Source organism: Kwoniella bestiolae, chromosome 5 (genome assembly GCF_000512585.2).
Source record: "Kwoniella bestiolae CBS 10118 chromosome 5, complete sequence".
Taxonomy (NCBI): Eukaryota; Fungi; Basidiomycota; class Tremellomycetes; order Tremellales; family Cryptococcaceae; genus Kwoniella; species Kwoniella bestiolae.
In genome coordinates, this window is record NC_089245.1 from 1,071,183 (window position 1) to 1,086,695 (window position 15,513).

At 45.6% G+C, this 15,513-nt stretch overlaps 5 protein-coding genes across 5 annotated transcripts; all 5 read right to left on the reverse strand.

The window, feature by feature from the left end:
- Window positions 1–1,070: 1,070 nt before the first annotated feature.
- On the reverse strand, window positions 1,071–2,809 carry I302_106790 (uncharacterized protein; the record flags this gene model as incomplete). The annotated part of the gene is made up of 12 exons (XM_065870333.1): window positions 1,071–1,205; window positions 1,278–1,355; window positions 1,410–1,521; window positions 1,584–1,646; window positions 1,698–1,733; window positions 1,788–1,927; window positions 1,990–2,062; window positions 2,130–2,218; window positions 2,279–2,349; window positions 2,411–2,483; window positions 2,547–2,649; window positions 2,706–2,809. 12 exons carry the CDS (start codon window positions 2,807–2,809, stop codon window positions 1,071–1,073), a joined length of 1,077 nt encoding a protein of 358 aa, XP_065726405.1.
- Window positions 2,810–3,918: 1,109 nt separating this feature from the next.
- On the reverse strand, window positions 3,919–5,442 carry I302_106791 (uncharacterized protein; the record flags this gene model as incomplete). The annotated part of the gene is made up of 12 exons (XM_065870334.1): window positions 3,919–4,059; window positions 4,121–4,198; window positions 4,263–4,371; window positions 4,429–4,491; window positions 4,538–4,573; window positions 4,627–4,666; window positions 4,761–4,766; window positions 4,829–4,901; window positions 4,966–5,054; window positions 5,112–5,182; window positions 5,286–5,358; window positions 5,433–5,442. 12 exons carry the CDS (start codon window positions 5,440–5,442, stop codon window positions 3,919–3,921), a joined length of 789 nt encoding a protein of 262 aa, XP_065726406.1.
- Window positions 5,443–6,776: 1,334 nt separating this feature from the next.
- On the reverse strand, window positions 6,777–8,639 carry I302_106792 (uncharacterized protein; the record flags this gene model as incomplete). Its single annotated transcript, XM_019192555.1, has 12 exons — window positions 6,777–6,926; window positions 7,004–7,081; window positions 7,132–7,240; window positions 7,304–7,366; window positions 7,425–7,460; window positions 7,546–7,685; window positions 7,761–7,833; window positions 7,900–7,988; window positions 8,056–8,126; window positions 8,192–8,264; window positions 8,336–8,438; window positions 8,536–8,639. The coding sequence occupies 12 exons, from the start codon at window positions 8,637–8,639 to the stop codon at window positions 6,777–6,779; spliced, it is 1,089 nt and encodes a 362-aa protein (XP_019045552.1).
- A 1,022-nt stretch (window positions 8,640–9,661) lies between these two features.
- On the reverse strand, window positions 9,662–11,473 carry I302_106793 (uncharacterized protein; the record flags this gene model as incomplete). Its single annotated transcript, XM_019192554.1, has 12 exons — window positions 9,662–9,802; window positions 9,870–9,947; window positions 10,008–10,116; window positions 10,175–10,237; window positions 10,332–10,367; window positions 10,438–10,577; window positions 10,649–10,721; window positions 10,784–10,872; window positions 10,942–11,012; window positions 11,082–11,154; window positions 11,214–11,316; window positions 11,370–11,473. 12 exons carry the CDS (start codon window positions 11,471–11,473, stop codon window positions 9,662–9,664), a joined length of 1,080 nt encoding a protein of 359 aa, XP_019045551.1.
- Window positions 11,474–12,414: 941 nt separating this feature from the next.
- I302_106794 (uncharacterized protein) lies at window positions 12,415–14,159 on the reverse strand (the record flags this gene model as incomplete). The annotated part of the gene is made up of 6 exons (XM_019192553.1): window positions 12,415–12,442; window positions 12,504–12,578; window positions 12,656–12,751; window positions 12,814–12,839; window positions 12,917–13,319; window positions 13,477–14,159. The coding sequence occupies 6 exons, from the start codon at window positions 14,157–14,159 to the stop codon at window positions 12,415–12,417; spliced, it is 1,311 nt and encodes a 436-aa protein (XP_019045550.1).
- Window positions 14,160–15,513: the final 1,354 nt, after the last annotated feature.

Consider the following 15,513-nt stretch of genomic DNA (forward strand, 5'->3'; position numbering starts at 1 on the left):
TTGTACGAATTGATCAATCAGTCAAAAGTCAAAAGATATGGTTCGCGCCCTGACTCACATGGATAGCCACTTCGCTATTCATATGCCATGCGCTGCTGTATAGTATAATCAAACTGTTGCCTAGAAAGGCACAATGATGCAAGGGAGATCTCGTTTTCTTCATTAGACACTTTTGCACTTACAAAAAGAAGAAGAGACGAGCGATGAACCATTTGTATGTTATCTATTCTCAACATACATCGTCTATTAGTCTTATTTCTGGCATTTGCCGTGTCTGATCAAACTTTAAACATAATCACTTTAGAGCGGGATTGGTCCCATTGAATGGGCGGCACTCGCACCACTTTGTCCAAGTCTTCTAGTAGCCGCTACAGGGCGCCATGTCTCAGGGGTCAGTCACTTAATATGCACGAGATGAAGTATACAATAAAAGTCTATAACCATTTCCCGCTTTCGTAATCGTCTTCTATCAGGTACGAGAGTCAATATGGTACCCCCGCTGATCTGTTGAGATCTTGCTTGGATAAATTAACATAATAATCTAAGATTTCAATAGAATCTGACTCGTCGAGATTAATGTTCCCGTGGGTATCCCGCTTGGCGGCTTTCATTCGGTATGACTAAAGGAATGACCGTCAGCAAGATATCATCTAGTTATCTCAGCTTGATGCACTTCTATGTATGTTTGGTTTCTACCTATGAAGTGGTTCGGTGCAATTTACCGAGGGATGTTGATCACTCGAGTAAACCATCAGATTGATGATTGTCAGGTCGATCTCGCGGCGGTTCACAATCATCACACGTATCGATTATGACCCTAAATGGTTTAAATGCGGCGCAAACGGGGGACTGGGCCATCTTGTTTTAAGTGTATCTCTGTCAACAGCACAAGCATACGATAAATCGTATGCATGGAACAAGCGAGATAAGGTCTCATGCATTTTGTGGACGAATTTCGTATCTAAGAGCTCGCTAAGCTGAGATAACTGAACACCGTGCTCCTGGGGACACCCACTGTGCAGTACTCGCTACGCTACTGGGTCGCCCATACCCGTTCAATACACTGGAACCTAAAAAGCCTGAGTGGGCTTGTTCAGGTTTTGCTTCGACAAGTTCGAAGTATAGTCTAAATTCTCAATAGATTCTGCGTACGGGTGCTCGTCGAGTCTGTTCAGGCCTTGCGCGGGCTCCTTGACTTGATAGGTCTAATGTTATGTTCATCATCAGCATAAATTGCAAGATGTCATCTGTTAATTGACTCGAATGACAGCACTGACCTCGACGTACGTATCGGTCTCCACATGTACTGTGGCTTGTTGCAATCTTCCGCTGCCGAGCTGATATGTGTTGGGTCTCTTTGTGTATCATCCCAAGTCAACAGGTAATCGAGCAATCGTTGAAGAACTCACAAGCTGAGGCGCATCTTTGCTGGCACTAGTGGTCTGATCTCTTCGTTTGAGGTGGACTCGAGTGTTCAAGATAGCGAGGTAGCCAACGGTGTAAGCTTTGGGGATGAGAATGCTGCGAGTCCGGTACGAGATGGTCACTGATGTAGCAACCCATACAGGCGCGCATGGACTCACTCGAAAAAGACACCAATCGTCGAATCAGGTTTGATGGATAGTTCGATGGTAAATGCGGCCATACTGGTAGAACTTCGATCAGACGACAGGTGGTCATTGCAACGTATGACTTACAGCAAAGTAGGACCTAATTGAGTTTCCAAAGTGACCCTATGTGAGTGTCAGCGACACCGCAGCTCAGACATTCGTGCGAGAAAGACCTACAGTATCAACTTCTTCACCAGGGCGTCGGTATGCGACCATCCGGTTTTTGCGCACCAGAGACCCCAACCGATAGAAGCGGTGATGACAAGGTCAGTCCCAAGAGTCATACATTGCCAAGCTCGCGTGTGGGGGACTCCCTCCTAACAAGTCACGGAGCTGGGTGAGAACAAAGAGATATATGTTAACAGGAGGAATGACTAACCGTGGCTTGTAAGAGCGATGCGACAGACGTGACTTTGACGAGCAGAATAATCGCCGCAGTCCACTCCCCAAGACTGATTCAGCCGATTCACGAGAGATCAGCATTGAAGTTTACACTGAGCGGGGAGGCATCAGACGCACACGCAGATGATAAGAAATGAGAGCAAGAACCGATTTCTATTGTTCAAGCGATAAGATCGTTCAATGTAGAAACCTTGAATGAGGGTGGACTAAGTGACAGGTGGAATCTCAGTGTGCATATCAGTTTGGAAGAGGTCAATCAAACCTACAGATGCCATGCCCACAACCGGGAATGCTGTAAAATAAGGCATTTCCAAAAACACTCGGAATACTCCAAAATCTACGTTGTTCACCGGTATCATAAGCAGTTATACAGATCTTTCGAGGAAAGCTCAACCTACTGTATACAAAATTGTGTAGAGCATACCCAACAACCATACCGGACCAAGCTATAGCATGTACCAGTGCATACGACTATGGTACAGCAAGTCAATGACACGCATGTGATCGTTCTACACAAGCAGAGGCCCAACTCACCGTCAAGTATACAATGGGTTTTCGCTCGGTAGGCTTACAGTAGCTCCACCAGCTTTGAAACTGTTGAATTACGACACCACACAACATGAAATCAAAGATACATCTATTCAGACCCCAGCGTGAGCGTGAAACCTAACGAGATGAGGTAAAAAGACTGACCCTAGCAATAAAGGGCCCAACTGCAACCCAATGTCGTTGGAGAATGCAGTTTTGGCTATGCCTTCTAGCTCTTCGGGTGAGAGCTTGTTGAAATCAACCGACATTTCGTTTTAGTCCTTGATTGTTGCCACGGTAGGACCGGATATGAGTCAGCTTCCGATGCCTTCTATTTTCCAGAAGTGAAAAGGCGTATAATGATAAATCCAGCAATCAGTGGACGGTATACGATTTTATCTCGTTTTGCAATATAGTTCTCTCATATATACACTACCGCCCTCAAATCCTTATTTTTTTCCCTCTAGCCATAGATCTGGTAGATCTAGGGACCTGCGATTTGGTGCTAAAGAATTCGACATCTTGTAGTATAGACGAAAAGATGGTATCAATGCAGAACAAGAGGTTATGGACCCTTTGGAAACAACTCCTGTCGTTCAAAGGATTAAGTTGTTTTATTCAGTCACGTGCCAATCACCCCTTCAGGCGTCTTTTGTCTGTTCGCTTCATGCCAAACGGTCTGTGGTAGTCGTTGTAAGCAGGTTAGGTCGACGACTGCAGTACTTTAGCGCTGCCCACTTCAGCTTTAACCTGGCATCTGGTACAATAACACAGCCCTGAGCCACGAGAGAGGTTTTCTCCTGTGGTAACCCCTAACAATTTTAGGTCCACGACAGTCACGAGTCCCACCCTGGATACGACACGAGCCAGTAGTTTAGATCTGGGGGGAATAGCGACACATGCTGAAAGCAAAGGATGAAAATACTATTTTATAAGTAAAACGATCCAGCGAAGTCCTTCTCTTTTGGCAGCAAGAAAGCTCTACTAGTTGGGCCAGATGACACGCTTCGATGTTGATCAAGGCGACTGATTATTTTGAAGTGACAAATTGGTGGACAGTCGAGCAGGTACACGTATCGATCATACAAGTTCCGGAGCATTAACAAGTAAACCGTGCTGCATATTCATGCCGTTTCGCCGGTGCTCCAGCTGTGAACTCCAGCTCTCGTGGCAATCCCTTGAGCAGCCCAACACAAATCGCCGCACACTGGCAATGCGTTCTGTTTACAGCGGTACGGTAATCTAATGCATTGTGCTACTCGAGGCATTTCAATAGGTGCATCTGAAGCTCCTTGGGTAGAATCTCGTCCATACCAAGGATAAACCCTAGAAGGCTTCCTTGATTTATCGAGACCAAGAATTTTCCCAATCTAGCCATTCAGAATTGCGAAGATGGGTTGTTTAAGTTCTGCTTGGAGAGGTTGCTAGCATAATCGAGGTTCTCCACCGAACCTTCCTCAGAGACATCTTTCATGTCTCTTCTGTTGACACCGGCTGTGGGCCTACCAATTTGGAAAGACTGGCCATCATGATCATCAGCTATCAGTAATGTGACAACAAAAGGGAAGGAGAACACTCACCTCTGTATACGTTTCAGTATCAATCTTGATAGTAGCTTGCTGTAATCTCCCTGTACCAAGATGGTATGCGTTGGTATCCTAAGTCCACCCCCAATCAGCTTGCTACTCGATAACAGTCATTTGAGTAAAAATGATCACTTACGGCCGCCTTGCCATTGCCACTGCCGTGAGTGGATCTGTCCCTTCGAAGATGAACTCGAGTGTTCAAAGTTGCGAGATAGCCTACGGTATAAGATTTCGGGATGAGAATACTAATCGAAAAGAGATGTCAACAGCGTCGCAGTGTTCTTAAGCTTCAGGTCACTTACTCGAAGAAAATACCTATAGTCGAGGACGGTTTGACGGAAAGGTCAATCACAAAAGCAATCATCCTGATTGGGTAGTTAGCGTCGGGCTATGTTCACAGGACTCACTCACATTAGAGTAGGGGCCAATTGGGTCTCTAAAGTGACGCTGCAGGTTCGTCAGCATGAGGTCGCTCGGCGAGACATGATGAACCGACTCACATCAACAACTTCTTGACCAACGCATCTGTGTGAGACCATCCTGTCTTGGCAGACCACAGGCCCCAACCGAGGGAAAGAGTGATCACAAAATCAGTCTCGAGCGTCATACATTGCCAGGCTCGAACTTGAGGTACCGCCTCCTGAATGTGATGGGGCGTCTAATTAGTAAGATAGCTTTCGAGAAAGTCCGTCGATGACATACCGAAGCTTGTAACAACGACGCGACCGAGGTCACCTTGATCATCAGAATTATGATCGAGGTCCACTCTCCGCTTCTATATGGTTGTGGATGTCACTTTCACAAATTCTTCAGCGGCTCACCAATGCAGACACACTCACACACACGCAAGGAGAAATACAAGCAGAAAAGGGTTCCTGTTGTTCAAACGATACGACCTTTCGATATAAAAGCACTGGATCGCAGTCGTCTACGATCAAACCTGTCAACTAAGCCAGTCACCAGAAAACTTTCAAAAGAAACTTACCATCCCCATTCCAACGATCGGAAACGCAGTGAAGTATGGCATCTCCAGGAAAACGATGAACACCCCAAAATCTGAAGGACATATCGTGTCAGTGGATCAACAGCAGGCATAGTTCAGGCGCTATGCTATCGACAAGCTGACCGGGGTCCCTCCTCCAAGATGAACGTTACTCACTGTAAACAAAGATATGTAATGCGTAAGAGATGATCATACCTGTCCAGGCCATCGAGGCGATCATTATATAGCACTGAGTTAGACATCGGAACGAGTGGAGTCAGTTTTCGTCTTACACCTTCATGAATTGCGGTAGGGTAGACTCACCGTCAACCATGTAATGATTTTCCGCTCAGTAGATTAACAATATGCCCACCAGCTTTGAAACTGCTGTAGCATGGTACCGAGGAGGATGAAATCGAAGACACATCTGAGGATCCGAGCCAGATTAAGCGACGATCAGCAAGATCTCCTCTATCACATAACATGACTTACCCTAAGAGGAGTGGACCCAACTGTAAGCCTATATTATCCGAGAAAGAAGCCTTTGCCAGACCTTCCAATTCTTCTGGCGATAACTGACTGAGTGCCGCCGACGACATTTTGTGTGAGCGACTTCAAGGTTGACAAAAAAAGAGGGATCGCTGTCGATTTCCGCTCGTGCCTCTGGACAAGCTTGGTCAAATCGTCGGAAAGTGGATCAAAACTAAGCGGGGGTGAAAGAAGAAGAAAGTCTCACCTTATGACTGCCGACATGTCTACTTCTTATATACCTTGGATACACAGGCTTGTTCAAATCTTGGGATAATTTTCGCAAAAGAAGGATCGGGTGTTAGCGTTAGGTAGGTTCTCAAAGCTCTCCGAAAGGTGCGAAAGGACCTTGACGGATGGTGTAAATTAACGAAGATAAATCCTTTGGCGTGATGTAAAGGATGGTATCCTGACTTATCTACCATCTCGACGTTATGGTTGCTGCTGATTGATGTGATCGATGTGACTGATTGATGGGTGAAGGTGAACTTGATGGTAGGGTAGCTTGGCTTGGTTGTTTCATGTCTCCATGCTATCCGGACCTTAATCAGCTTGGACCATCGACCCTTAGAGCCATCAAGGTTCATCCATACGGCGAAGAGGCTGTCGAGTAAGGTCAATATTTCAGTCCGAGCTAGCTTTTAGTATGTTCCTGCTTTGCTTGGATACTACGTGATACAGCAGCAGAACGGCGCAAATTGTAGTACAAAATGGGCCTACATAGTGTCATGAGGTATGGCGGGTGTAAGTTGGGGATTTGAGGGACGCACTTGTCGTGGGCTGAGCGATGTTGGCCCGTCCTGAGGACAGAGCATCACGATAGGCGCTAGTAAACCTTCAGGTGACCTCTGATCAGCGAGTGAAGTGTACATCGTCAGAATGCTGTTCGTTCGAGTAATGATCATCGAGTGAAGGGAAGGTCAATAAGTGATCGTTCTCACTCAATGATCCATTGCCCTGACTCCTTCGAAATTTGATCCCGCTAGTTTGTTCATGTGGCGGAATGATATCCAAGTTGCTCTCCGCCCATAGAGGATGATTAGATATTCACAAATTCACTTCATGTATGGTTCGCTGCTATGACATGTATTTGGGTTTCCTTGACAAGTGATTTATATCCACAAGAGATATGGGAACAGACTATTGTCGATTCCCGTAAAAGGGTTGAGGAGACGCATTCAAGTTCTGCTTAGATAGATTACTAGCATAATCTAGATTCTCCACCGAACCTTCTTCGAACACGTGATTCTCTCGATTGACACCAGGTCGAGAATCTTTGGTTTGGTACGACTACGAGAGATAAAATTCGATAGACAAGTATGTGGCTGATTAGCAGGCGTCACGTAAACGGAAAGGTCAAAGATTACCTCGACGTAGGTCTGGGTGTCCACATGTACTGTAGCTTGTTGTAATCTCCCACTACCCAGATGATATGCGTTTGTGCTCTGTTGAATGTTAGCAATGCGTCTAAATATACGATTGATTTTCCACGTACCGTTTGTTTCCCGTTACCACTACCTCCAATGGTACGATCCCTTTGCAGGTGTACTCGAGTATTCAACGTTGCCAGATAGCCCACCGTGTAGCCCTTGGGTATCATGACGCTGCAACCCGCATGGATTAACAATCCGTCATACAAAGTCACATAGTCGCCATCCACAACTTACTCGAAGAACAAACCCATCGTGGAAGCAGGGAAAATTGAAAATTCAATGACGAAGCCGAGCATGCTGTGTTGCAAATTAGCCATCTCTTCTAGTGATCTTTGTATGAAGAGTTTGCACGTACATCAGGGTAGGTGCCAATTGAGTTTCCAACGTGATACTTGATTACAAGACACAAGCATCGTCAGCATCGACACGACATCAAGTAAATGCAATGAAGAACGGATGATACAGTATCAACGCACAGAAGGAGCTTCTTGACCAATGCATCATTATGCGACCAACCGGTTTTTGCTCTCCACAATCCCCAAGCCAAGGAAAGTGTAATCATTGCATCGGTTGCGAGTGTCAGACATTGCCATGCTCGAATTTGCATGAGAACGTCCTATGGAGGTACCTTGTGTCACCTTGTAACAAGCTTTGCGAGGGGGGAGGACGATTACAGAAAGAAAGTACTCACTCCTGCTTGAAGCTCTGAAGCTACATGTCCACAGGCGATCAATATGAAAACGAGGGCGACAAATTCCCCTAAGCTACAGCACGAAAGGGATTCAGTGCTAAGTTCGGGGACGGGTCGAGAAATAAGGTGGAACACTCACACGAGGGCAACGAGAAGGATAAGAAGAGGGATATTTCGATTATTCAACCTAAAAGACCTTTCGATGTAGAAGCTTTGTACAGCCGCGGACTATCGCAATTGGTATCAGTACTTTCCATCTTTCCTGATTGATTGGTGAGACAAAGACGATACGCACCATGCAGTATCCAACAGCCGGGAAAGCAGTAGCATAAGGCATCTCCAAGAAGACAGTGTAAGTCCCGAAGTCTGGTAAAAGAATGGAATTCCTTAGTTGATATTTTCCTGCTCAACAAACAGTAACGCAGACTCACTGTAGACAAAGCAATTCAGCATGTAACTTATTATCATGCCTGACCATGCCGTCGACGCCAGCATGATATAGTACTATTCCCACCTCAGCTCCAGCAACTAGTTCAATCCAAAGCCTGATTTGTAGATTGGGACAAATAACTCACTGTCAACCAGTTGATAGCCCGTCTTTCTCTTGGTCGACAGTACGCCCACCAACATTGGAATTGCTGTAGCATCACACCATACAGGATTATATCGAATATGGGGCTATATGATATCCGTAGCAGTACAGAAATCAACGACCCGATCTACGATATGCACATACACAATATCGCCAGTGGATAGGCATGGGACAGCCACTCACCCAAGTAAAACAGGTCCAAGTTTGACTCCAAGAGAATCACCAAAGGCAGCCTGAGCAATTGCTTCGACTTGCTCGGCGGGCATTCCAGTGATATCGAGCGACATGTTGATTGATCAGCTTGATCTTAGAAAGACGACTTTGGATGAGATGGAGGGATGCCAAGAGCTGAATCAATCGAATCATGCCTCGCTATATATAGGTTGACCATGGCAAGGTGTGGTACATGCGGTATCTCCAAGTTGAGGAATTTACAATCGCAATCAAATTGAGTTCCTGAGCATACGGCAACCCATGCTGGTGGTGTGCAGCCAGCCAGCCTGACTACCAGATCTCATGAGATCTGATCTGATCTATCTTTAGTTCCCTTGCAAACCAAAGGAATGAGCGAGGTGGGAAATATGCCCTTCTCGCCACCATCACGGCTCGTCCGGATTTGCTCGGACTAATGAGGGAATGATGCCTGCTTAGCTGAATGTGTGAAATCGTGTATGGCCTCAAGCTATAACAGAGCGGTCTTGTCTTTGTGACTGATACGGAATAAAGTTCAAACTATACCTTACCATCAACTGATGGGCTTGCGCCCTGCACCCTGCTCTCAACCGAGCTCACCGCTCGGTGTGGATAGTAACTATTTGCGAGAGCAGAAAAACTCAGATGATCATCTAAAAAAGATCACTTGCTATGATCCATTGCTGCATTGGAGCGACAGCGAGACTTCGAACAGCCAGAGATGATGATATAGGCAACAAAATTTCATTGCTCGGTAGTATTTCAGCTTTTTGATGGTGGCGCCTCTAATCAGGTTCCATCAAAATACTTTAAATCTCTTCAACCCTATACTTCACTTAGCGTTTCGCATTGACTCCCAGATTCCACACAGATACCATCTCCCCATCTTTCCGATGGATGTGATATCGACAAATGATCTGGATTGAGGATATTGGATGCGTGCCCCGTGCATGACTACTGTACAACCATCCTGGACATCGATTAAAGTTAGAAATTTCCCTTGACTTTGCAGCATGTCTCTCTATGCATTCGCAGATGGTTGAATGAACATCGATATATATGAATGAACTATGAGGATGGTCAAATCTTAAGTTTCTATTGCGATTGATGAACATTATCAATGTCGATTTCCTTCCAAAGGCATATTGAGGTTTTGCTTTGACAAGTTACTGGTATAATCGAGATTTTCGACCGAACCATCTTCGAACATATTGTTGTCACGGACAACGCCAGGCGTCGGATTCTTGGCTTGATAGGACTTTCGAGGATCAATTGTCAACGCTGATGAATCGCATCGAACATAACATAGCTTTGCTAAAGCTTACCTCGACATAAGTTTGGGTGTCAACCTGCACAGTCGCTTGTTGCAATCTGCCACTTCCCAGATGGTATGCGTTTGTGCTCTGTCACGCATCGATCATCAATCAGCTCATCTGCACTTTCAGAACAATCTGCTGACCCACCGTCTGTTTACCATTCCCACTACCACCTATTGTCCTGTCCTTTTGTAGGTGTAATCTAGCGTTCAAGGTTGCCAGGTAGCCTACAGTGTAGCCCTTGGGAATCATGACGCTGCAATTTAGAGGCATCAGTAGAAGCCAAAAAGTAGGAAGAACCGTATCAGGCGTACTCAAAGAACAATCCCATGGTAGAAGCTGGAAAAATCGAGAACTCGATGACGAAACCAAGCATACTGCGGTCAACACTCATAATCAGCAATTCTATGACGGACAGAGGACGGAGGATGTGCTTTGAAGGGAAGAATAGCATGTGGAATCTCGACGTACATCAAAGTAGGAGCCAACTGGGTTTCTAGCGTAATGCTTCACCCACATCCATCGACCACATCAGCGAAATCCAAGAATACAAGGTATAGTGACAGAAATCACTCACAGAATCAGTCTCTTGACCAGTGCATCCGTGTGCGACCAGCCAGTCTTGGCTTTCCATAGACCCCAAGACAACGAAAGTGTGATGATCGTATCAGTAGCCAGGGTTAAACATTGCCACGCTCGGATATACATGATTTGGTCCTGCAGATCGCGATGCAATAAACCACTCATCAGTTCAGGATAGGTGTGTGGTGAGGTAAAAATGCACTCACTTCGGCTTGCAGTACGGATGCCACTCTTCCGCAGATTATGATCACGAAGACAATCGCAACGAACTCTCCAATTCTGCAGTTGACACGATCGTCATGAGCGCGGTATAACTGTGAAATCAACCACCGCTCACTCACACGAGGGCGATCAAGAGGATAAGAAGAGGGATGTTTCGATTATTCAACCTGTAAGACCTCTCGATATAGAAACATTGAACGGCAGCCGACTATATAAGTTATACCATGTCAGCACATTGCGATTGGAATCTGCAGGAAAAGATTCGTGTGGGCCTTACCATGGTGTACCCGACAGACGGAAATGCAGTGGCGTAAGGCATCTTGATGAAAACGGAGAAGGTACCGAAATCTGCGAGAGCCAGATCATACATGATTAACTCTACCCGGCTAGGTTATTGTATGATGAAGGCAAACTCACTGTAAACAAAGCAGTTTAACATATAGGATATGATCATGATGGACCACGCTGTTGACGCCAGCATGATGTAGTACTGATCGATCCCAATCCCTCATCAGCTTTATACTACTACAACAGCGAACCCAGACTCACGGTCAACCAATTGATCGCCTTTCTCTCACTTGCACGACCGTATGCCCACCAACATTGGAATTGTTGTAACATCACCCCATAGAGGATGACGTCGAATATAGGTCTGTTGGCATTGATCATCAGTATCAGCGAGATTAGACAAGAGATTGTACGCACCCAAGTAAAACAGGTCCTAACTTGACTCCAATAGAGTCGCTAAAAGCAGCTTGAGTGATAGCTTCGACTTGCTCAGCGGGCATTCCAGTAATATCAAGCGACATCTTGTTCGAGTAAGAGTAGCTTGTCAAACGAACAAGAGTACAGATAGGTAGTTTTGGGAAAGTGAGATGTCCAGTACGAGATGCCAAGTTTGCTCCCCACTCTATTTATAGGGAATTGATCTTGTCGAGGTTTTTGTCCAGGCAGGTTTTTCAATCGATATTTTTTAGCATGCGGTGGTCAATTTGACCGAGTATAACGGACTTGACGACCGACCCAAATTCACGGATCTCATCAGATCCCACCTTAATTATGATCCATCGATACTGGAAAGTAAGACTATGGCCTGCACCCTGATCTACCGTCGCTCCCTTTCTACAGTACGATCAGATTTCTTCGGACATAGAGGTTAAGGTTGATGTGATCATAGGGGTACTTTGACGCTCACTCTACACCTCACATTAAGTCCGAAATGCAATCTAAAACGACACTCAACCCTGTACCCATCGATTAATGCGCTCGCCCTTTCCACGCTGGATCTTGAGGTTCCTCCATATTCCTGGGAGGCCTCTCATGAGAGGCCGAAAGGCTGGACAGTGAATCGTGAGTTGTATCAGAGCGTCAACCCTGCTATTTGGCAGAATTTGCGCCTTTACCCCGAAAGATGAATTGTAGTCGAGAACGGAGGAGCCTTGACATTCGGACAGAAGACAACAACCCTTTCTTCTCGGAATCGGAGCCCTTTTGCCTTTTGATGGTGGCGCCCATATCAGGTCCCATCACAATCTCTTGATTACTGCTGCGGTGCTACTTTAGCGTAACGCAATAACCCCGCCGACTAATACCACACAGATACCATTTTTTTGATTTCTGCGATTTTTGACTTACACTTATCTGGCACCGATCGATCAGTGCATGGGTACTAGATGCGCTACTGTACAACTGAATTCCGAGGTCTAAGCTTGGTAAATTTAAGATTGTCACGATCGCACCATTCGTTCAATCACGTGGGTTTCCATCTCCCAAAGAATCTGCAGAGCAACAGCATAGGCATAAGCATTAAACCGAAAAGTATCAAAGTGAAAAACCTACCCGTGCCAAACTGCTTTTTCATCGCCCTGATATCCCTCTGATGCATCTGCTCGAAATGAATGTACAGGCATGATCCTACAACCCACCAAAGGTCAAATCAGGTCTCCTGCGAGAGAAAACTTGTTGGAGCGCAAAAAGTCAATGATACTCACAAGACATCACCCACGCGAAGTGGTTTATCAAGACCTGATGCTTGCTTGGGATGGAATCCATATCGGATAAGGAGATAACGGAATACTGCGTCGGTACTGTACTCAAGTGGATCAGCATATGTCGCGTTATTAATTCGTCGTATTGAGCCATTACTTACAAAGCACCTGGACCAGACCATTCCAACTACGTGGTACACGCAATTAGCACATGATACTCCTATCAATTTCAGTGATAGCTATCGACATAGACATTGGACCCACGATATCCTGCTCATCCCCCACTTCCCAACCCCTTTCCTCGACCTCCCTCAACTCCCTAACCTTATCCAAAGCATGTCCAACCACATCCAAAAACACCGGATGACCTTTCCTCGAAGCGATTGTCCATTGAACGACCTGAATACCCCTAACAAAAGTTTCCGCTCGCCAATCCGATCCAGAAGATGGCGAATCGTTCTCCAGAGCTATGATCAATGATGGCGAATCATCCGTATCTGGGATGTCTGGGTGAGACGAAGATAGAGATAATAGTTGGGGTAATGCTTCTAGTAATGGATTGGTCGATCGATGATGGTCGGCGTTCTTGCCCCATTGCGAGACGGGTAGAACACATGCTGTATCGGTGTCGGTATATATCCCTCCGTTGAGGAGGAGGACCAGGTATCTGGAAGAGCGTCTCGGTAAGCTGAGTACTTGTTGGGAAGTGTGGAAACAAGAGCAGGGAAGCATTATGGCGAAAGGCGAGGAGCGCTCGAGGATTTGACTTGTCAAAGTCGATACAGGGGGAAGGGTCCCGGTTGAGGATCTGATGGAGAGCTCACCTAAATAAATCACTTCTCACCACTCCCCATTTACTCCTCTCCTTCAACCACCCCATCTCCCTCCCCAACCCACTAGAAGGGTACATCCCTTCAATCCATCCATCAATCTCATCGTCCTCCACAAACCTGACCGCATAATCTCCATTCTCTTTCGTCCAGCTATTGAATTGCTCAGGCAACTTATTGGGATCCTCGAGCGAAGTAGTATACACATTCTTCGGTATTCCCTGTTTCTCATCCGGCGAAGAGGGAGGTAAGAAGGATAGATACTTCATGATACCCTCCAAACCGTGCTTGTCCTCTACATGAAAGTACATTTCCCATATCCTACTCAGAGAAGAACGATATCCTTCCAAACTCTCATACCGCACTTTGAACCCCAATTCATTCTTGTACCATTCCGAGTCGTACCCCCTCCCACTGGCTTCTATCGACCGCTGTATAATGGAGACTACATCTCCGAGGTTGATATTGAGTTCTTGCAGGTTTTTTGCGATAGGTAAGATCGGTTCATCGGAGCAGGACGAAGGATCTTCTATCCCACATACATCTTCTGAGAGGGTTGTCCGTGAGGTTGTGGGAGCGTACAAGGATGGTACCGTGTAGAGTAAGGTAGATAGCAGGAGGAGAAGTAGGATGGGCCGGAGGTATCGATTTTGATAGGGGAGTATGGACAGTGACATTTTGGTGTTGAGAAACATAGATCTATAACGATGGACACAAGACTGTAATGATTGGAAGAAGTACAACAAACCAACCGAAGTAAGCTGCTGTAGCAATTGATCCAACAGTAATGTATGGAATGTTAGTACCTGTATATTTGTAGCCCTGGGTGTATGTTGGACAGCGGAAGGTTCATGACTGCTTACTTACCTGACTCCTTCATATACAATACATTCTCGTTCTATATTGACTCGACCTCCGCAGCGCTCAGCACAGTCTTTTGTACAACAGCACAGTCCGACCAGATGAACAAGCTTTTGCGAGTTGTTGATATTGGTGTAGCCAGAAGATACGGGATATGCTTGTTACGAAGTGCTTGTAGAGACGTCAATCCCTAAACAAGCTTGAGCAGTACCACTGATTTTAATACAATCTTGAAATTGACATTATTGAGAAGTGAACGAGGTAGGGATACTGTCTGTTTGCATTATATACCAAGCAGATGTAACTTTCATTTCTACGCAGCAGCCATTCCACAGTCGTCATTTTTATTTTTACAGTACATTCCTCTTTGTACAGAACATTACGGTATCACATCCCAAAAAAACATTCCCGTCCGACCCGAAAGGACCACTGAAGATTTACGGTTAGTTACCTGATCAGGCACTTTTGTACCAGTGCCATTCCTTTCCATCTACCTGTGATATAAATCGGAAAAACATCGAGGTGACACTGGCGTTCACGGGTTTGGGTCATGCTTATTGTTCGACGAGAATGTAAAATATATGCTTGATGTTGTCGACCAGTTGTACCTGCGACGATATATAGCCAAGATTCATATATGCCTCGGTACGAAGCAGGCAGGCAAGCTGACCTTGTCTTCCTTGAGGGTTCAAGGCTCGTACAGTAGATGTATATCCCCAACGCGTTAAGGGGATATGAGTTCAGTGTATGATTGAGTATCTGTCGTGCGCTTACCTGATCCGTCTTTGAATCCTGAATCACAAAGCCCAAAACTTGTGATCACAACTTGGCCCGTCTTGGCTTTATCAAATGGAACATCTAATCGCTCTCAACAAACCTCCTATCCGATCTTTTCTCCCTCTCGCTCTATCAACACTGAGACATGCAACGTTCGCATTATCTTCGAAATTCAAGGCACCTCGCAGACTCGACGGTAGCGTTTATGGGCATTCCCATACCATAAGAGCAAAGTGTATGACAGAATAGCCGAGGTGACTAAATTATCATTGTTTTTGCATGTTTGCATGAAATCAATATGAGCACTGAGACCTTCGTGTCAAACTCAATCGGTATCATCTGAACCGAAATCAACTCTTCTTCTGTCGAATATAAAAATGGATGGATGAATAC